The sequence below is a fragment of the Fulmarus glacialis genome, unplaced genomic scaffold (genome assembly GCF_000690835.1).
Source record: "Fulmarus glacialis isolate BGI_N327 unplaced genomic scaffold, ASM69083v1 scaffold20175, whole genome shotgun sequence".
Classification (NCBI taxonomy): domain Eukaryota; kingdom Metazoa; phylum Chordata; class Aves; order Procellariiformes; family Procellariidae; genus Fulmarus; species Fulmarus glacialis.
This window is the reverse complement of record NW_009213901.1, coordinates 9659-30206: the sequence shown is the minus strand read 5'-3', so window position 1 is coordinate 30206 and position 20548 is coordinate 9659. Positions and strand designations below refer to the sequence as shown.

General features: G+C 36.4%; 1 protein-coding gene across 1 annotated transcript; it reads right to left on the bottom strand.

Moving 5' to 3' along the window:
* Positions 1-3554: 3554 nt before the first annotated feature.
* On the bottom strand, positions 3555-19949 carry SECISBP2L (SECIS binding protein 2-like). The gene is made up of 17 exons (XM_009578370.1): positions 19777-19949; positions 18067-18391; positions 17396-17531; positions 16858-17087; positions 16747-16771; positions 15849-15982; positions 13923-14054; positions 13302-13385; positions 12357-12524; positions 12105-12246; positions 10277-10446; positions 8862-8994; positions 7711-7873; positions 6787-7007; positions 5965-6119; positions 5265-5484; positions 3555-4312 (listed from the first exon to the last, which is right to left on the bottom strand). The coding sequence occupies exons 1-17, from the start codon at positions 19890-19892 to the stop codon at positions 3636-3638; spliced, it is 3231 nt and encodes a 1076-aa protein (XP_009576665.1). The 5' UTR covers positions 19893-19949; the 3' UTR covers positions 3555-3635.
* Positions 19950-20548: the final 599 nt, after the last annotated feature.

Below are 20548 nucleotides of genomic sequence, written 5' to 3'. Positions count from 1 at the left end.
ACTATTTATGAACATTTAGAAGGTGGGCTGTGCCAACTGGGTTTCTACTTTCAGCATTACCATTCATTGGCAAGGAAGTTTCGGGTTAGACATTCTCACATTTCTTTGTGTGTGGCAGGGCGGGTAGAAAACCCACATTACTTGTTTCCATGGCTTGCTTCTGCTGGGTTTTGTTTCATTAACAAATCATCATGTCTAATTTTTAAATGGCTAACATTGAAATGAACTCAATAGTTTCATTAGTTGGCACAACTTCACAGGAAATACTTAATGACAGTTTCAGCAAACAGCAGCTTTTCAAACAATAATACTTTTTTACATACATCTTTAAAGTAACATTATTAAAATTTAAGCTTGTGTTAAAGAACTGGACAGAATCACGTTGTGTAAGCTCCCACCCACCCAAATGAGCACAGAGACACCTTTCATCTTTACCATAAGAACACCAACAAGTGCATTACTGAACATTTTCTATAATGAATTTTTAAAACACAGGTCAATACCCTCTGTCACTGTTCAGCTCCAATCTCAGAAGTACCTGCACACAACTTAAGCAGATAAAGAGGCCACTGATTTAAGCCAGTGGAACTAATGCTCTTAAGCGTGTGTTAGCAGGATCAGGTCCTTAATCTTACTGAGACATTGTTACTTGGTCCAACTAAGGACAAAAGTTCTTCAGAATTTTTCCCTTTTACATATTTGTAATCCATGTTTTATTATTATTTTGACAGAGATACTTAAAGCATTTACATAAATAGGTTGTATACATAGCCACCTATATCAGTTTTAAAGATCCCTACCCCTACCACAGATACATTATTTTTGATTTTACCAGATAAATTAAGTGGTGAAATCGTTTCTATAAAGAACGTCTTAAGAAAAAGTAGATTTGTTTTCTGAATAATCATTTTCACAACAAAAATATCTATACACCTATAACTACAGAAACATCTTTTCTTGGGGACAGTAACAACTTGTATAATAAACTGCATACTTTTATACCACAATAGAAATTCAGCTACTTTTTAAAAAAAATCATGGTATTGTAAAACATTTGTACGCTTTCTTTTTAAATTCTGGTGATAATAGAACCAAAATTACCACAGTGAGATATTCTCCTCAAGTGCTTCAAGTGGCAAGGAACTTCCCTAATTTTAGATGCAAATGGATCACTCCCAAAGGAATTGCAATTTCATTCTCACAGTTATTGCTCATTCCCAGCTTATCAAAAAGGAAGCACTAAAACCAGTTTCCTTTACTCAGTTTCAGTTTGCTCCTCTAAGGATGATCTGCCACATTTTAAAAAGAGACTAGTTCCTTATTTGCTGGCAAATTAAGAGATATTAGTAGTACTATATCACCTTCAAGAACTCTATTAAACCTGTAGCAAAATTGCAGTTAAATAGTGGGCTGAATATTACAAGACTTCGTCGATATAAATGTCAGAAAATTTTAAAATGACAGTCCAAGTTCAGAAAAGACATATAAAAAGATGCGCCTTTGATGTTAATACTTCAAGATCAAAAGTTATTTGAATCACTGGCACTGAAAAAGCAAAAGGAAAAGTTACAAACACCTTGGGTTTTGATGTTCTGGTGAAGTTTTGCCCTCAGTGTATACACTGATTTGAGACATGTGCTTACACATCCAAGGGCAAGTTTTGCTTGTCAGCAGTTCAAACACCTATCATTTCCTAAAGCAAAAACTCTTTCAAAACATACAGACAGTTGAAATCTGCCATACGTACAGTAAGAGGTTTAACATTCAGGAGGCATCATTCCTTAGTCTTTGTTTTCCTATAAAATGCCTGTTCTAACATCTAGGAAGATTACATTAAGGAACTAAGAACATGACAGAACAGCCAGTTGTCCTAGCAGCTCTCTATACTGCTTATCTACATAGCATTTGCTATGCCTATACCTATCAAAGCATTATTTACATAATACACACAGTTTCTATTATTCTCATTAGCATCCAAAAAACCCAGGGGTTTCTAAACCTGGAGTCTTATTTTCCCAGTGCAACTTAAAATGCCAGCATTACTGGTACTATAAGCGTTGGTCCCGTATGAGTAAGTGTGGACTAAATACCTAACTAAGCTATCCATCTCTTGTGTTTTTCAGCCTACCCAGAGGATTTTTATGCATTTTGATACAAGTGATCAAGAAAAGTGAAGTGGAATTAGAAGAAACATACATTTGCTATAAAAGTGTTATTTATGTTAGTTACTTTTTGGCTACTCTTGTAGTGAAGCTCCTGCTGCTGGCAGTTTCAGTACATCCCTTGCCAATATAAGACAAAGATGGGAAACAGACTCCTTATATGCAAGGTTTAGACACACACTCCATCTTCAATCTGAAATGAATTCATCATCCATTAATGGATTTCGCTTCAATATTCAGAACAAAACATGGAACAATTCTCTAGCAACATGTATGTTTCAGGGAAGGCATATTTTTGGTTTTTTAACCTCTGAACCACTGAAATACCTCCCCATTCTACAGGGCACTTCCTCCTTTCCTAGAATAACTACTTCCTTTTCTACTCCAGAGGTCAACTCCTAAAGCTGCTACAACTGTGAGGACAAAAAGAGGTCACATTTTGAGTAAGAATTCTTAAGATACATTCTGAACTCAACACGAGGGTGGCCAGGATCAAAGCATGCAGATGAACATGTAGATACATTGAGCCACCATATCATTCACACTTGCTGTTAAAGGATTATTCTTGCTTTTTGCAGTGTTATGTAGATTACAATATGCAAAACAGCATTCCTGAGGTAAGTGACAGGAGAAAGAGGAAGTCATCAGTTTACTAAAAGCTCTGGATAGGGATTATGGTTAATGATTCACTTAGTGTGGTTTGGCAGACAGCAACTGTGGAGAGCATGGGGAATTTTTGTTTTCTTTCCTTTTTTTTTTTTTGCAATATCTCTACCTTGTAAAAAACCCAAACATTAGTTACATCCCTCTGGTTTAAAGTTTTTCTGGAATCAAAGTTGTTATAGCTTATTGTAACCATCTCGACTATCAGCAGCTTTCTAACAATGCATTCACCAAGACCAACTAAAAAGCTGCATCTATCTTAGCATAGGAATCACGCATAGATTTCTCTACTATTTACTTTTCATTAAGACTGCAAATAGGGTTTTCTAGCTTTTCTTTAAAGAGAACCAAAATTTTACTTTACTTCTAGATAGAACTAGAAAATCACGGTCAAATACACTGATGTGCCTGGCATAACACCATAACACCAATGTAAAGTGATGGTAATTTGTCAGTCTTAATGTAGGTTATCTGTTTGAAAATGAGCTAAACAGTCACATCTTAAAAGATTTTTGCTTAAAACTGGTCAGTTACAAGATGTTTCCTTTTACAAAAGATCAGATGAATACTTACTGACAATTTTTCCACACAGTTTCTATTCTGGGAAATAGACACTGATAAAAAGCTAAGCTAGTTTTTAAATCAAAAAAGTAAGAGACAGCTACAAAAATATTGTTGTGAATTAAATACACATATTAAATGTTTAACAGTGCAAAATGTTGAGATGAAGCATACGAAATAATGGCTGCAACCTTTACAACAGTTAGTTTTAATATAATTTCTAAAAAGTTCCTGAGTTCCTGCTTATATTTACGGCATATAGAGGGAATCTGTGTGTTCTTTATTCAAAGAACTGCAGATGGTGGGTTTATGTTGAGCATTACTTGCGTGCTTATCATTTGTCCATTCCTCACCATTAGTGACTGGATCAGCCTCCTCAGAAGTCTCTATTTCTCCCTCTTCACTTTGTTCTGCATTGTCGTCTTCGGCACCACTAAGGGTCTTCCCAAGCTGAAGAGTCTCCATAGTTCTCTGGGTCTCTGAAACCCAAGATTCAATTCTGCTATTAAGCTGAACCTCTACCGAAATTGGTTCATGGGCATAATCCTCATCATCATCTTCCTCCTCCTCCTCCTCCTCTTCTTCTAGCATTCCTGGTACAAGAGTACTGGTGGTACTGGTCATGGAGGAATTCAAAAGATCTCGGCAGCTGCCATCCAGCGATCCTGTTTCTGTACTCTGCTGTGAGGCCCATTCCAGATTGTCATCTGGTTTCACCTCATCTTTGTCACCTGGTGTGGATTTTCCATGATTTGTTGCTGAGGTAGTGCCAGTTGTAGCCAGAGGTGGTTGTTTATTAAGAGTGGCTTTTTCAATTTGACCATTGCCAGCTTTTTCCGGTACCGCAGTCTTACATGAGGATTCTCTCTCATTTTCAGAGGTTTCTAACCCATCAGATGTTTCCACCATATTCCTCCAGTTTGTTTCTACAAGTTTCAAAAGAAGTTTAAGTAGGAAACATTAATTCTTTCTATATAAAAATATTGCTCCTGAACATCCCGGAATTGTTTAAATAGCCATAGGAGCTAATAATTTTAATATTATTCTATGCTTGCTAGAAAAAGGGGGAAGAAGGGAGAGACAACAGAAAGAGCTGTGAATAACTTCGGGTTTTTACAGTATCCTAAACCAGACATTACAAAGTTAAAAGTTAGTGCACTTAGTTTCCCATGTAAAGTGTGGAAGCACCAAATGTAACAGTGAGTGTAGCCGAAGAGGTTACTCTCAAGTGTAAATTAAAAGCAGAAAATCACCACAGTGTTAAGTCATCTGTTCAAAGATTTTTCGAAAAACGTTTGAGACACCACAGAAGAATTGACTAAAAACGAGACAGTATTCTTTTTAATTCACCGTAAGGCTAAAAAAAGAGAAGTCTTTTGACTTCAAACAAGCATCCTCCCTTTTATCCCCTCTGTCATCTGGCCTTAAGCAACCAGATAAATAAATTTGCCGTTTACTCACACTAGAATCATTCATTGCCATCTCAAGTTTCAAAATTTAAGCTATATGTTCTATCTTCAGAGACCTCAATAATTTAGTTCCTACCCTCTGTCATTAACTCTTCCTCAATCATACAATCAATTCTACGTTTGGTACCAGTTCTATACCAGTTCAATAAAACTGGAGAAGCTACCTCCACTGATACGAGTTAGGTAACACTTCTGAGGATTAGAAATTAAAATTATTATTTTCAACATAGTTCGGGGAAAAAAAGGACTTACAAAACTACCTGAAGACTAACCAATTTTCTCTTATCCCTGAAAATTGTAGAATACTGTAAATTATGAAGAAATATTGTATTTTTAGCTACATTTTGCAATAAGCAGCATTTGGAAAATTCCAGCTTCTAGTTACAAAAGAAAGTTTTAACACACTTACCATATTCTTTCTCATTCACTTCAGATATGGGTTCAGAAATAACACTACAGAATGAGATAGCACTTGCTGCAGAGGGGTTACGAGAATGACCCATATGATGGGGTGCCTTCTTGACATTCTTCAAGGCTTCTTCTGCCTGTTCCTGTTCCATTGCAGCAACCATATCTCTGTATGCTTTTCTGGCCTCTTCAGTCAATGATACCAGCTTATTAAATAGGTCCTAAGTATGAAGGCAGTTTTTATAATCAGTAGTTCTTACTAATAATTTTCACTTTAAATTACTCCTTTTAGTCAAAAGTATATCACATAGTGAGCCTTAAGCTTATCAACACCAAATACCTTTACTTCAACTAAAAATCAGTTCTTCTCTGTATTAAATAAGAATAAAAACACCACTCCGTGTTTATGCAGCTTTGAAGAGATGTACTTAAAGATAGTTTTTCTTACAATCTTAAGCCTTCTAGAGAATTTCAGATGGCATTTAAGTCTACTTGAAAGCTACAAAAATGTTGCGACCAAAGTGTTTCAACATAGTCTCTCAGTTCTGCAAATACTGAATTTCAAAGAAAAACACATCCTAATATAGATCAGGTCAGGGCCATTATCAAATGCATATTAGTTAGATGTACTCTCCATCAATTCTTAACTACAAGGAATATAATTGTTTACTCCAGCCATTTATGCGAATGGAATTACTTACCTCAGCACCCGAGTAGTTGAAGATACCCACTACACTAACAGGAACCAGCTTGTTCACACAACGGCCAAGAGCTTTACGGCCAAGAGCAAACACAAAAGGAATTTCTTGTTCCCGTGCCATGGCTATTACGTTATATAGAGCTTCATCTAGTCCACCTTGAAGAAAGTAATTTTAAATAGATATCTAGTCAGTTAAAGTCATAGTATGGCACGATACAACTCTCTATCCCACTTTAACTCTAATTGCTCAGTAAAACTTCAATACACACAATCACCAGCTACTATGTCCTATAGGATAACAAGCTATACATTTCAAGTATAGTGAATGAGTATAGATCAAGGCGATATTCTGTAGTCTCTATTAGTCCTGCACACAAATTAAACCAGAATTTTTCACAGCTCTCTTCTTGTGCAGAGCTTTGCTCTTCTCATATCTCAGGAAGCCTCTGTTTACATTTCTGGTTGTGGCAAAATGTGTTGCTTGGTTAACTAACCAATTCACATTCCTCTTAAGGGATCCTCCTTAAGAGCACCCAGAGCTCAGGACTCTAGGTGTATCAAAGACTGGAGGGAATAAAATTGAAGTCTATTGTATGTGTTATAATATCTATTTTTCTTTAAGCTATTCACCCCTTGTGAACGAGTTTCTTCCAAAATGGAATAGAAGAGAATGAATGTGGAATGGCAATTACACAACTGATTCTGGAAGTGTTACGTCATGCATAGGAACTAAAAAATGCTCCTGACCTTGCTAATCAGTACTTCTAATCAGCACAAGAAAACTGTGAACAGTTAAGTGCACCACTTGTTCTATCATTTATACCTTTTGACTGGATTTTTTCACAGTTGGGAGATATAATTACACACTTGATCTTGTTCAGTTTCATATGCTTAGTAACCTCACGCAACCCCATAACAAGTCTTCTCCTTGCTTTAGCTCTCATGGGATCCTTTTGATAAATCCGTTCCTGGAAGCTGACAAGCTCTTGCAATAAGAGAGTCACACACTCATCTATTTCTTTACTTAGAACTTGGTTACAGTATCTGTCAATTCAAAAAACATCAAATATTAGCATAGCACATAATCAATACTATTTCACTGAGCCTTTTCTTTTACCAGATAAAAATAACTTTACTTCCTCAGAACAGTTATTAAACTGTTATTAAACTTATTTAAAGGATTTAGAAATCAGACTGTATACTGTAAGTTAAAAATACATTCTGAAAACATTTCTATTTCCAGTAACATCCCTTACCCTCAAGACGTTGGTCAAAAAGAACATTAAAAAATACAAAGAAATACTCCAACAGGTGCCACAGGCAACTATTCTTTTCCTTAGTTTGGTACTCTATAAAAGATACATTAATAAAAAAGCAGTATTAAGAGTGACTATTACAATATTTTCAGCATTCATAAGTATTCCTTCCTTCGCCATCCAAAGTGTATGTAGCCCTCCTTTAAAAAAAAAAAAACATTTTTTAGAGAATACTTCCACCTAGCTTATCTGTTGCAGCAACCAAAGAAAGTCTAAAGTGCGTGTGTGTATATATATTGTGTGTATACACACACAGAGCAATCCATCTATGGCAAAAAAAAAAAGAAAATACTTGCATAAACTTCTATTGATGAAAGGGTAGCTTACGTTCGTTAAGCTCCTCCCAAATGTACTAAACCTATCCACACTTAAAAGACGAGTGTGACTGAAGTGCAAGCCTCGAATTTATGTTAATAATGCAAAACTCTTACTCTCTGAATCTCTTGCTGTGAATTTTGGTTATTGCAGAAGATGCCATTGGACTGCCTATTCCAGAACTAGCAGGTGAACCCTGTGACACTGGGGTCATGCAGTACGGAGAATTCTGACTTGCTGGCGAAAGCGAAGTATCACTAGGCATACTCAGTCCAGCTTCTGAAAGACAATTTTGAAACATTATAAAACGCAAAGACATTTTCACATAAAAGAAACAGCACCACACTTCTTACGTATCACTCCCTTGCTTTTTCCAAATTACATTCTGAAAACACTAAAGAGTATTCTTCCCTGGAGGGGTGGGGGGGGAACAAAACAAGCACATACCCAATAGTCAGCATGGGTTGGGTCATAAGCAATATTTGAATATTCATTAAAAAATATCCAAAGCTTAGTTTGGGAAATGGATAGAGCAGAAGGGAAAACCTGCTTAAATGCTACTTTTTCCAACAATTCTTTACTTTTTTTTTATATATATAAAATATTTAACTAACTTATTCCTAGAACATTTAAGATTTTCACACTTATGTTTAGCCAGGTGAAGTCAGACAGGTCATTCAGAAGAAAAGTTCTGAAGCAGTACATCTGGAATCTTGATAGACACCTCCTCCCCATACCCCCAAAAACATCAAACACATTGAAAATTCTCTGGACTTTCCCAGTTGCTCAGAGTTGTTGCTGCAAATCGACAGTCCAGACATTGCAGTTGATTGACAAGAGCATTCAAACTGGAAAACCTTATTCACAGTTTGCAACTTCTATATCTGGAAAACTTTCAGTATGCTCATCATTAAAAAGCATTGTGATCAACATCGCATGGTCGACAACAGGTCACATTTTGTCTGCTTATCAAAAATGCCATCAACTCTGACATGTGTTGGGAACATCCACTCAAGAGCAACAAATTAAAAGGCTGTATGGAGATTATGTACTTAGAACCCATACTGCCTGAGCCTTCCACAACTAAGGGACAGACAATAGATTTGAGAAGAAGCAGGTTCCAATTTCTAGTATTTAATAATGTTAAAAGAAGTTAAAAGATAACAGCAATAAATTGTGTTGCATAAAAAGAGAAAGACAAAATATTAAAATAAGCAGATTAGTACAATTCGGGAGGAGGGAAGGAGGACTAGAGAGAGACACCAACCTTCTTGAGAGGCCAGCTCCTGAGACTGATCAGCAGTCAAGTTTATATGAACCTCTTTCTGTTCATCAGATCCCAAAAGGCTATGGTCAGCTGATAAACGGCCTTTCTTCTCTTCTCTCTCTTTCAAAATAATCTAGGAACAAAAACAACAGCTATCAGCATCTGAAAATTATAGAGATACCTGTAAAGAAAAATGTCCATTTGACTGAACATAACACAAAAATAAAGTTAACCAAGTTGTTTTGAACCTTCCTACTCATGCCAGGATGGAAAACCCTGAAGTCATTTCAGTTTCCTCTTTGATCACAAATAGTATTTCATTCCAGCATTTTACAGATGGTATACTCAATACTCTCATACTTCTATGTAAATAGTGCTTTCAACAGTTTAAATATTAAGTACTTTCACAGCTTCTTTCTGATATATAACACACACTCACTAACAACTCGTCATCCCCATCCCTGTAAAAAAACACCTTATGCAAGAATACTAGTCATCTTTGTGAAGCACCACAATAGACAGAATCCTTTCTATAAAAGAAAGGAAAGTGCAAAAGTAAGTAGCCATAGATATATTGGTATTACTACGATAAATAATGACAACAACATAAAGGCACTGACAACAGAGAGCTTAGAAAACTTTTCTGAACAGGTAGCTGTGATTCCTCTAACTTAAGTAGATGATGGATAAGTCAGAAAAAAAGATTGCTGGGGTGGGGTGGGGATGGGGTGGGGGGGAAGGCAACTTAGCCAAAGCCAACCTTTGTACAAACACAGCTTCACCAGATTCTAACTGCCTGTATCGTAAAGTGATCTTGACAAGAAATGTGGTGCATGAGTACAGGTGACTTTCACACTTTTTTAAAAGGCTTTCACACTTCCTTTTTTAGGGCTAGTTTTTTTGTATTTTACCTTCTGATTTCCATACATACTGTATTCTCTGTGTACATACCTACTTTATGCGTGCATGTGTATAGATCTATACAAGCAATTATTTCTAAATTTACTCAATTAAAAATCGTAGTTTTACTTCAAATTCTACACCCATCTCTACAAAAAAAAAAGAGTAGGAAAATTTAAGATGAGCATACTACATTGCACTACAAACTAGGATTCAACAACATGAAAAAAAACTAAGCAAGTTTTCCCATAAGTCCTAGTGCTTATAGTTAAAAAAATCCTTGCAAAAGATAGATTTGCATCACCTTCAACTAATTATGGGGGTATAAATGTTGTGTTACATGCCTAGATCCAAGGATCTAGGACATCAGGACATCGGTGCAACAGGAACTAGAGGCAGAAGCTCATGACTCCCTTGCCCTATCTCATGGTCACTAGTCCTCAAGTAAGAAAATATCAGTTTTTATTTTTGAAGTATGAGTGTGGATCAAGACACTCCAGGGTTGACATGTTTACCTTTTTAAGCGCTGTAGGGCGTTTCAGTTTTGCAATCTCTCTTTCCTTTCCTCTTTTCACTTTTGGGGCAGTTGAATCCAAAGGATTAAGGCAACCCATAGATGGCTGTCCCTTTGTTAAAGACTTTCTGTTGGCAGATTCTTTGGTATGAAAGGGAGCAGCGCTGCCAACTAAACACAAGAAAGATATTAGTTTCACCAAAAGACATGTCAGCTTTATTTCAACGCTGTTTTCAGAATTTCCACTGATGAATTCTCAAAGTACATTTTCCTTCCTTGGAAAAAAGCAGCTCATAATGACAGGAAAATTACATCATCAGATATTGTCGCTTCCAGATGGTTTTAAGCTTTCTTCAACTTGGCCTCATGTTTTAGGAAGCTATTGATTCCAGGAAAGGAATTACTTTAATACTGGTAAGGGATCTTTCTCAAACAACTACATGTAGCTTTATTAGTAAGATGATAATAGAAAGATAAGTTGCAAATATTTATCCAAACATCGGTTTTTAGTTGTCAAAGACTTGATTAGTTGATGGGACAAAACAGATGAGAGAGTGCAGCATGTAGTTAAGTGTATCTTCTGCAAGAAAGAATAAAACAAATGCAGTCTCCAATGGAAATGCCAGCTGTTCTTTGCTGAGCTTTGTTTGATATAACCTTGCCAACTTGAATTAATGTTTGAACATGGCTGAAACTCAAAGCAGGTAAATGAAGCAACACACAAGAAGGAAAATGGTAACTATGTGCATAACGATGGACTCTAGGCTACATATTACTGCTCAGGAACAAGATTCATAGGTTATAATAGATAACCACAAAAATGTCAATTTTGTATTCAGCAGCAAGCATTAAAAAAAGCTAATTTAATGTTAAGTGTTGATAAAGAAACAGAGAACAAAAAAGCGTAATTAAGCCATTGCACACATTCATGATGAAAACTATAACTTAATATTCTGTGCATGTCTGGTCTTCCTTATTTTCAAAAAGATACAATAGAACTACAAGAAGGTACAGAGAAAGCGATAATGGATTATCGGAAAAGCCATGCTTCCACAATGGAATAACTAAATAGACTAGAACTCTTCAGACTAGAAAAGAGATGACAGACCTCTCAGAATCATATAGGAGGAGAGGCAGGAATGATTGCTCAGTCTCTTTGTAATACAAAGGCTATAAAAACTAACAAAATGATGAGTGAGGCACAACCCCCCCCAACTCCCCACACCAAAAAAACACAGTAGAAGGAAGAGCTTCTCCACAGAGCATGTAGTAAGGTTAGAATTCACTGCCATTGGACCTTACGGACAATAAAAGCATGTGACAGAAGTGAGGGACAGTTTAAGAAAAAACATTTGGTTTGAGAAAGCCTTGGGTCAGGAGGCCTTGAACTATAATCAGTAAAGGTGCGAAGAATATCCTGGAGAGGTATCCCTCTGTATCACAGTCACAGGTATTCTCTCTAAGCTGCTTTCATATAGAATTCTGTAATATCTGTAGTAGATGTTTGGTTTGACCTAATACAGTTCTTTTCACATATTCATTTCAGTACTGAATTACTCAAGACATGAATCCTGAGTTTTGAATAGTAGGTCTTTTAATTTATGTTGAGTTCTACATGGACTTTCACCATTGCATACTGCAGCTCAGAGGAAGTTAGCACAAGTGAATTTTTCAAGAAATGCATCAAGAAAGTTTTCCCAGGTTGTTATTATGTTTATATTCAAAAACTAAAACTTGACAGGAAAAAAAGGGTATTTAAGATGCTCAGATCAATCACATTTATATTGTCACAAAATGCATTTAGCAATAGTCAAGCAGATTAGAAATACCTGTGTATGAGAGGGGCCTGGTGTTGGTGATCTGACGAGCTTTCATTGCTTGCTGCTGCTTTTCAAGAGCTGCTAACATGTCGCCCAAATCTAACTGAACAGGGGTCTTGCTCTTCTTTCCAGCCGCTTTTGATAAAGCTTCCTATAACATGAACATCACATGCTGATAAATACAAAGAAATAGTGCCTGCAAAACATTCTTTACAAAGAGATTCTTGACAACTACTGCGGGGGGCGGGCAGAGCTACACACTTGAAGTTTTTTCTGTTCCATGCTTATCTCCGAATACTCTTGAGCTGTTGCAAGTGCTGCTGCCAAGGCCTTCTTCTTCTGACTTTTTGCACGCTTTGGTACAGAGGTTGTAATGGGAATTGGAGTTTGGACTATATTGATTGGAGAATTCTCTGGTAAGTCATCCAACTAGGATTTTAAACAAAACACCAAAAAACACAATTAAAGACCTTTCTCTCAAGACCATAGGAAATGTGGCACTCCAGAAACCAAACAAACCATTGCTTTGGTCAGGAGTATGACATCCCAATTAAGCTAGATGACACAGTAAGTTAATAAACTAAGAAACTTCTGTATATTTCATTTTTGTATGGGAAAACTATTATATTTATCTCCAATTATGCCTTCAGAAGGCTTTTCAGTCTGATTACTAAATAAGGGAGTGTTTCCCCCATCCCCCACCCCTGCAGATTTCATGTAGGACTTTATTTTCCTGGAAAGCAGCCAAATAGATTTAGTCTGTACATACAGTTCTGCAACAAAACATTTAAGTAGATCAGGTATTAAAAGAGCATCTTTCCAACAACTGTTTCTACAGCCTTAAAGCAGATAATTTAGCTTATTTTCATTTCAGTTGGGAATTGGACTCGATCCTTATGGGTCCCTTCCAACTTAGGATATTCTATATTTCTAATTGTCTATCATATGTATCTTACAGTTTCACTTGTTAACAGTCTCATTAGCACACAAAAATCCAGCAATCTTTTTTTAAGAGGGGTTCCCTGCACCACTTATTTTAATTGTCATTTCTTTAGCATCCAAAACTGGTAATGCAAATATCGTAAGAACATCACAATTACCGCATTATAAGTATTGTAGCAAAGATTCATAAAAAAATTACACAAATTAAGTAGTCTCAAAATGAGTTCACTTAAAAATGCTTTGCAAAATGAAGTAATTACTTACTACTTTGGGTGAAATCTTTTGCTGGATGTTACTGCTTTTGCTGCTGCCATTGTCACTATTCAGCTCTGGAAATTCATCTTCATCCTAAACAATACACAAATTAAGAATGAAGAGAATGGAACCAAAAGTCACATGAAAAGCATCAACTGAAATGGCTGAAGCTAGAAGAATTAATTAAATCCTGAAGTCTCACATAAGCTAGAAGGGCTTAAAAGTGACACAAATAGAAAATGATGAGAAATTAATAAAGCATTTTCTTTTTCAAAAAAAGAACAATTTATTAATCTTTTATACTAACGAAATCCAGTTACAATTAGGGGGTGAGGGGGATAAACCAGAGAACACAGTAATTTTTATTCACGAGTGAACAGAAAAAGTTACTTGGAAGTTGCTTATCTAATTTGTCAGTCACAGATAGTTCTAAATTCTTACACTTTCCACAACAACCAAATACAAGTCTTTGTATGTACACAATGAAAGCACCATACAATTAAATTAGTGCACTATATTGTACACCTCTTGGAGTCAGATGTGTTGCAACTTCTCCCTGTTGAGAACATCGCTTATTCCACACACAACTTGCATCACTATAATGCAGAAACAGTTTTCATACAACACTACCTCAAAATACAGAGGTTCAGGACTCTGCTCTGTTCTACTTGACTGGCTTGTAGTTAGAGGTTTTTCATGTCGTTTCTGCAAATTTTGCCTTCTTTCTGAAGACGTGCTGTGGTCTCTGCACCTGAAACCGGACTGAAAATAATGAACATCATTGGCATTTTGCAATTTCAATTTTTCGAGATGTGTGCGCACACATGTAAGGCATTCTTATGTCTGCTAATTAGCAACTAAGGTACAGTTTTTACAGAATTAGATTTAATAAGCTGTGGGGTTTTTTGTGGGGTTTTTTTGGTTGTTTGGCGGGGGGGTGTTAGTTTTTTTTTTAAACCTGCACAAACATATTCTACAGATAGTATCAGATTATTCCCTGGCTCCCCCTCAAGCCAAACACAGTATCTCCATACATTCATCTCTAAATTTCTAATTTAAAAACCTTAGGGTCCTTTTGGCCAAGAAGAAAACCACAAGAGTTGCTGGTGACTCTATATAACTCAGACATGAATCCTGAGGAACTGTCTGCAACCATGATCCATCAAAAGAACTTTCTCCCACTACATAATTATTCTGCATGCAATTATTCCCTTTTCAACATGTGTTTTATAACAATGCACAGGCACAGAGTTCTTTAAGGACCAGAGACCTTCCGTACACTGGTATAAACATTCTTCTGTTTATTACATGAAAGGTTGGTGGAAATCCATGTGCAAGACTGGTTGGCTGAAAGCAAAGCATGATTTGAATCTGAAATTCTGGATCTCTCATACTAATGTATTTCTCAAGAAAATTTCCTACAGACCAGGTACAAATTTAATTTCAAAGGAAAACAGTTTCTAGGACAATTCTGTCTTGAGGTACAGTGAATTATTTGGCTGTGGAAACCTCATTTAAAACTTTGTGCCAGCTTTGTTTTTAAATATCTAAAATAACTGCCAGATTTAGAGTCTAAACTGCAACTGGATGAAAGGAAATCTGGTTCTTCCTACTCTCCCAATGCCATAAACCACAAATAGTGGCTTCTAAAAGCCTCCGATTTGACAGGTTATAGAACGATTCAGAACTGCTATACTGCCAGATATGAGCATCAATGAGCTTCTTTATATAATAAACCCACATATACCAAATGGGAAGATTCAAGACAAATTAACAATTCCACCTAAAAAACTAATCAGAGCAAGCCTGATCACATATATCTGCGCATACAGGCATGTCTATGATAAAGCTCCCACTTCAAGCTAAACTATTCCTGTCTGCAATAACTGAATTCAAGCAAAACCTATGTTTAATAGCAAAGGCAGATGTTTCAGCCTTCTCTCTGTCCCACTCTGCACCCCCCACCCTCCCCCCAATAAAATTACACTATCAAAACTAGGAAGGCCACCTTCTCCTCACATACTAATTACAGAAATCCTGTCCCACTTGAAGAGTATGTTTCTGTGAATCTTCCTTCAAGTTTTAGCATAAAACAATTTTAATTCATTTATTAATAGTAAAAATGCTAAATAATATGGTATGCTAACATAAATTTAAAAGACAGTTTTAAAGACAACAGGAGTGAGAACACAGGATTCTAGTTCACCATTACATCAGAATCTTTCTTTAGAAAGTTTGAGATTTTTTTTTTCCTTCTAAAGTGTGAATGGGTCAAAAACTAAACTAACTTTTCTACACCCACACTGTCTTCATTTCACAAGTTACTTTATATATGTAGTGTTCTTCCTAGGTAGATACATATAAAGAACAGGCTATAGGCAGAAGATTGCCAAGTACATGGAATTATATATGTATATATGATGCAGTGCTAGCTCAAGAAACATACAAAGTAGAAACATGCAACTGGACTTTTAGGTTGAGTTTCTACACTCTTCATTCACTGTTTTCATTAACTATTCAACAGAATACTTAAATTTAGAACCATTAACAACATACCTGTGAACTACTTCTTTGTTCAGCTTGTCTTCCACCTCTAGAAAATGTCTGGGTTTTTTCAATCCAAGGTTTTTTTTGAGTTGCCTGGGAATTTACATTAGTCCAATTTATACCAGCTGAAAGAGAAGCACCATCTATGAAAAAATGAATTAGTATGACAGAATGCATCATAATGATACACATGTCACTAGAGCCAGGAACATAATTTTGATACAAATGAAGTTCTCTGAGAAAGTCTAATTCTCCTCTGACAACATCTACTTCTGTAGCTATTTCTAGAAGTTAGCAGAATTGCGTTTATGGAAGAGTGAGATGACAGACATTCAAATAGCCAACAATTGATCATGAGGAAGCAGTCAAAGGAAATCTCAGGTTCACATCCATAACAATTTTAGTCCAGTCATAAATAATAGCCACTAGCATTACCCACTACTACCAGACTAAGCAAAATATTTGTTCATTTCAATACTTCTTTAAAGCTTCTAAAAAAGTATCAGTACTTCTCAAATAAAGAATGAGAACTCTTTGGCTCTATTACTACCCAGGTATGAACTGCAGTCCAACAGCACAAAGAAGCTTGAGGATAAAATACAACAGAAGCACAGCTTTGTCTGAATGCTTCCACTGGAGTCTCTGGCTTTTTTAATCCTTTAAAGAAAGGCAGCTGTTGATGAATCATTAGTGATAACTACTTATATACTTGTTCACTCAACAAGTAACAGGGGTCTTGGTGGAGGTGGTGGAAATCACAGTAAAGACATATCTTCAGAAGTATCTGATCAATTAGAGCAGCATGCTGGAAGTAGGTGGAGACATGGTTCCTAGCAAAATGTAAAGCCAAAACACAAAAGTGACCCAGCTAAATTTTAAACAGCTCACCAGCTAAGACAATGCTTACTTGTATTTATTGACGGTTCTACAACCTGAAAGGAAAAAACAGAATTCTTAGTAATTTTTATTAGTCTGCACAATACAAATATAGTTAAGTTATTCAGTTATGTTTACATACATTCATTGCACAAGAATCTGTATTTCTTGAAGTCATGGCTGCAGCCTGGTTATTGCCATGCTTAGGACTACAATAGCCACTGTCACTGTCAATGTCTGCTTCACTTGCACCCTGTTCACTAGAGGACTCTGCAGCAGGGTGAGAAGCTCTTCTGCGCCTGCCTTTTGATTTCCAAAGCATTGTAGAGGCGCTCTCAGAAAGTGACTTATTAGCTATATCTGAAGGGAAGTCTGCAAGACACAATAAAAATATAATTATTTGTGCAGGAATTGTTAAAAGACATGAAAAACCTACACATCATAAAAACAAATGGAAAAAGCCGAAGTCTTTACACACGACAACAATTTCCTTTTAATAAAATTAAAAACAGCACTGAATTTAAAAAAATTATGTCTAGGTCCAACTATTAATAATAATCAACTCCTTCAGAAGAGTCTGTTTTTGACAGTGGCAAAGTCCATGTTCTTTTAGGAAAGACAGCGACTGACATGTAGTTCTAGTTATTTCGTACACTCAGAATACAACAAAGGAATAGTACCTGTTTGCTGTGATGCATCAACCAACAAAACAATCTTTGATCTGTTCTCAGGACCTGATGAACTAGTCTCCTTTTGAGTGGCAACATTTTTCACTGGAGGACGTTTATTTTTTATGTGCGTCTGTAACTGCTGTTGCTGTTTTAAAAGATTAGCCACACACACACATAAGTCATATGATTTGACTTCACAGTTGTAATCAAACAAAGCAAAAAAGTTCTAACGCTCTCTACAGAAGCCACATGTTTAAAGACAACAGATTAAGGGAAATATTCATTAAAATATTTGATTTATTAACCTCTTTGCAGTATTTTCTGCATGAACTGTTCATTATGATGTGGAAATATTAAAAAAAAAAAGGTAAAGAAAGAATGGGTATACTTCCTTTGTTCTCTAATGAAGTAATTCTAAGCTCTGACCAAACCAGCAGAGAGGCAGTGGAAGGGAGCTTCCCATGTTACACTTGCAGGCTTTATAAACTCACCAAGTATTTTACCACAAAATGTCTCAGTAGACAGAGTTTTGCTACTCTCTGATTAACACCTTTTCTGCCCACCTTTCCTTCCATTGATACTACTGACATACCTGTTCTTGCTCAAATGAGATGCATGCTTCCTGTGCAAAGATATTTTCTTTATACAGTTCTAATTATCCTACTAAAAAACAGACTTACTTTTTGTATGACTGGTCCCCTATTACTGCTTCTGCTCCGCTGACTGGATAATGGAAAGACCTGGCCCGATGGGTTGGGACGCTCAGTGCATTCTGTAGTAACTGTATTTACAGCATTTGCTGTTTGAAAGGGTGCAGAATAGGGGGTGGGGAAAGGATGATAGAAACCCATGACCTGAGCACATGGTGCTGGCATCAGCTGATAATATGTATATTCTGTAGAAACAGGTGGCTGCGCAGATATTATAGGATAAGCAAGGTATGGTCCTGCAGGATTTGGGTTGGGTTGCTGCCATCTGATGTCATTGCTGTATAATGGAAACTGTCTGTAAAAATCAAAAGACAACACAACTGCTTAGTAAGTTTTTCCCTTTCAAGGAAATTCAGACCTCTACCATCCCCTTTAAAAAACCCCACCAAACCACCAAATAACCACAACTTACTTGTTTCATGAGCTCCTAGCTTTTAATAACTGAACTTCTTAGAGATGCCAATTAAATGATTCAAAAGCTCAGATTACATTCAAGTGCCAAATAAATATCTTTGCTGATCTTGGCATTTGTATAAACTTATTAAATTTCTAGTATTTAACTTAGAAATAAAATGTAGGCATTTCCTTTGACAAGTACTTCGGACCCATTACAATTTCATTGTTTCAGAAAACACATATAACCTAAGTAAATACCTAACTTACACAAGGTAAGCTAGCAGACACATGGAACAGTGACATTCATTAGCTAACTCAGGGCCAAGTACTTCAGTATATTAAGTTGCTAACTCACCCTTGTTCAAAATTCCTATGAAAATGCAGGCTTTAAGAAGCACACATGAAAACAGGCATTTACAAACTTACTACTGAAACCAAGTGTGGAGACTTCTTCCTGTGTTTGTGATACAGCATACTACAAAAAGACCCCCCTTGGAAACTATGAACCCAATTCTCTTTCTCTTCAAACCCCCAAGAGACCAGAAGACCACCTACACAGAAAATGCAGAGGCCCGAATATTAGAGAAAAAGAATAGTAAAAGTAAAGATTCAGGATAATTTTACAGATCTGCAGCAGGCAGTTGCTAAAGGATTATTTTTGTTCTCACCTATTCAAGTGCAGCAGCACTAAAGTGCCATCCTAAGCAAACACTGGGTACATTTTTCAAAACCAAACAGGAATAATTATTTATGCCGTCAATACAAAAATAATCAACATTGAAGTTGTGCATTCAGCGAACAACACACTTGGGCTAGAATAAAGAATTCCTAAACTCAATGTATTATAACTAGTTGTGCAAAGAAAAGTGGACACAGCAACACTCAATAGAAGTGTCAGCTGCATACTGTTTCATCATGGCAGGATCTAAGTTGGACACCTGGAGCCTTGCTGCAGCATCAAAGATTTAGACACAGACCTCTTGACTGCCCTGGAAGATGCAAAAGAGCAGCAGGTGACTTTGTGAGGGATTTGTACCAGACCTCTGTAGCCAGGGAAAGAAAAGTGGCAAAGAATATGAATAGAGAAAAGCAGAGAGAAGGAAATAGGTGAAAAAAGACTGGGGACAGAGAAACTTCATCCTCACTCATGAAGGGTCAGAAGATTAAATATGGTGAACAAAATGAATATACAGCCAACAGTCACTGACTCCTCTCAAGTCTACCAGAAGTTTAAACTCATTTAAAAATAGATCATCTTCCATGAAGACGACAACCACATATTACCTATTGGATTGGTTTTCCTGTACAAATGGATAGCAAGTGATCAGGTAGCTAGGGATAGGAGTTGGCTCCACACCATTAATTCCTCCGCTATCATTAGGAAGCGCCATTGGGATCATCAGTGTTTCCGGACCCTTCTTCTGAGGAATAAACGGTTCTACTTCAGCTGACAGCTTGACATTCTTAAGAAAGAGAAAAGAAACAATGTCTTAATTAAATACAATCATAAATTGTTTGGGAACTCATAGATTCATAAAGTTGTACGGCAATTATCACAAATAGCAGCCAAATGCATGACAAGACTACCGGATTTCTGCAGTAAACTTAAAGAGATGGAAAGCAGTTTGCAAGTGCTTGTTACATCCCTCCAAACAACACAGGCTGTAATACAGATCACCAACATTTAACATTTGTATTAACCTTTACATTTTCAAAGTGCAATACAAACACTAACTAATTTAAAAGCAACTGAAGTTCAGATCTTGCAGAGGATATACTAGTCTGAGTACAGAAAGAAATCGAGTTAGCATTTTAGGTAGAGCACAGTTGTGTAGGCTTTCATAAGTGAAACCAACATAAGGACGATGTAGTAATGCCTGGTCTGCTCTACAAAATTGATCATGTTCGTAGGCAATTATAAAAAAGATTTTTCAGCAGTAAATCATAGGTTTACTGCTAAAATAGATGGTGTATCACAGAAGAGCCCCACACATATTCTATCAGCAAAATTTTAACATATTTTAAAGTGTTAAGAACATGATTACATTTTGCCATG

Bases quoted from the DNA above. Each gene is read 5' to 3' on its own strand.
- SECISBP2L (XM_009578370.1), bottom strand. From the start codon at position 19,892: ATGATCCCAATGGCGCTTCCTAATGATAGCGGAGGAATTAATGGTGTG. The intron at 10,447-12,104 runs GTATTTCTAATC...TCTTGTGTTTAG, and splicing joins CAGGCCCCTCTCATACACAG to TTGGCAGCGCTGCTCCCTTT. The intron at 7,874-8,861 runs GTTGGTGTCTCT...ATTGTCTTTCAG, and splicing joins GGAGCTGGCCTCTCAAGAAG to AAGCTGGACTGAGTATGCCT.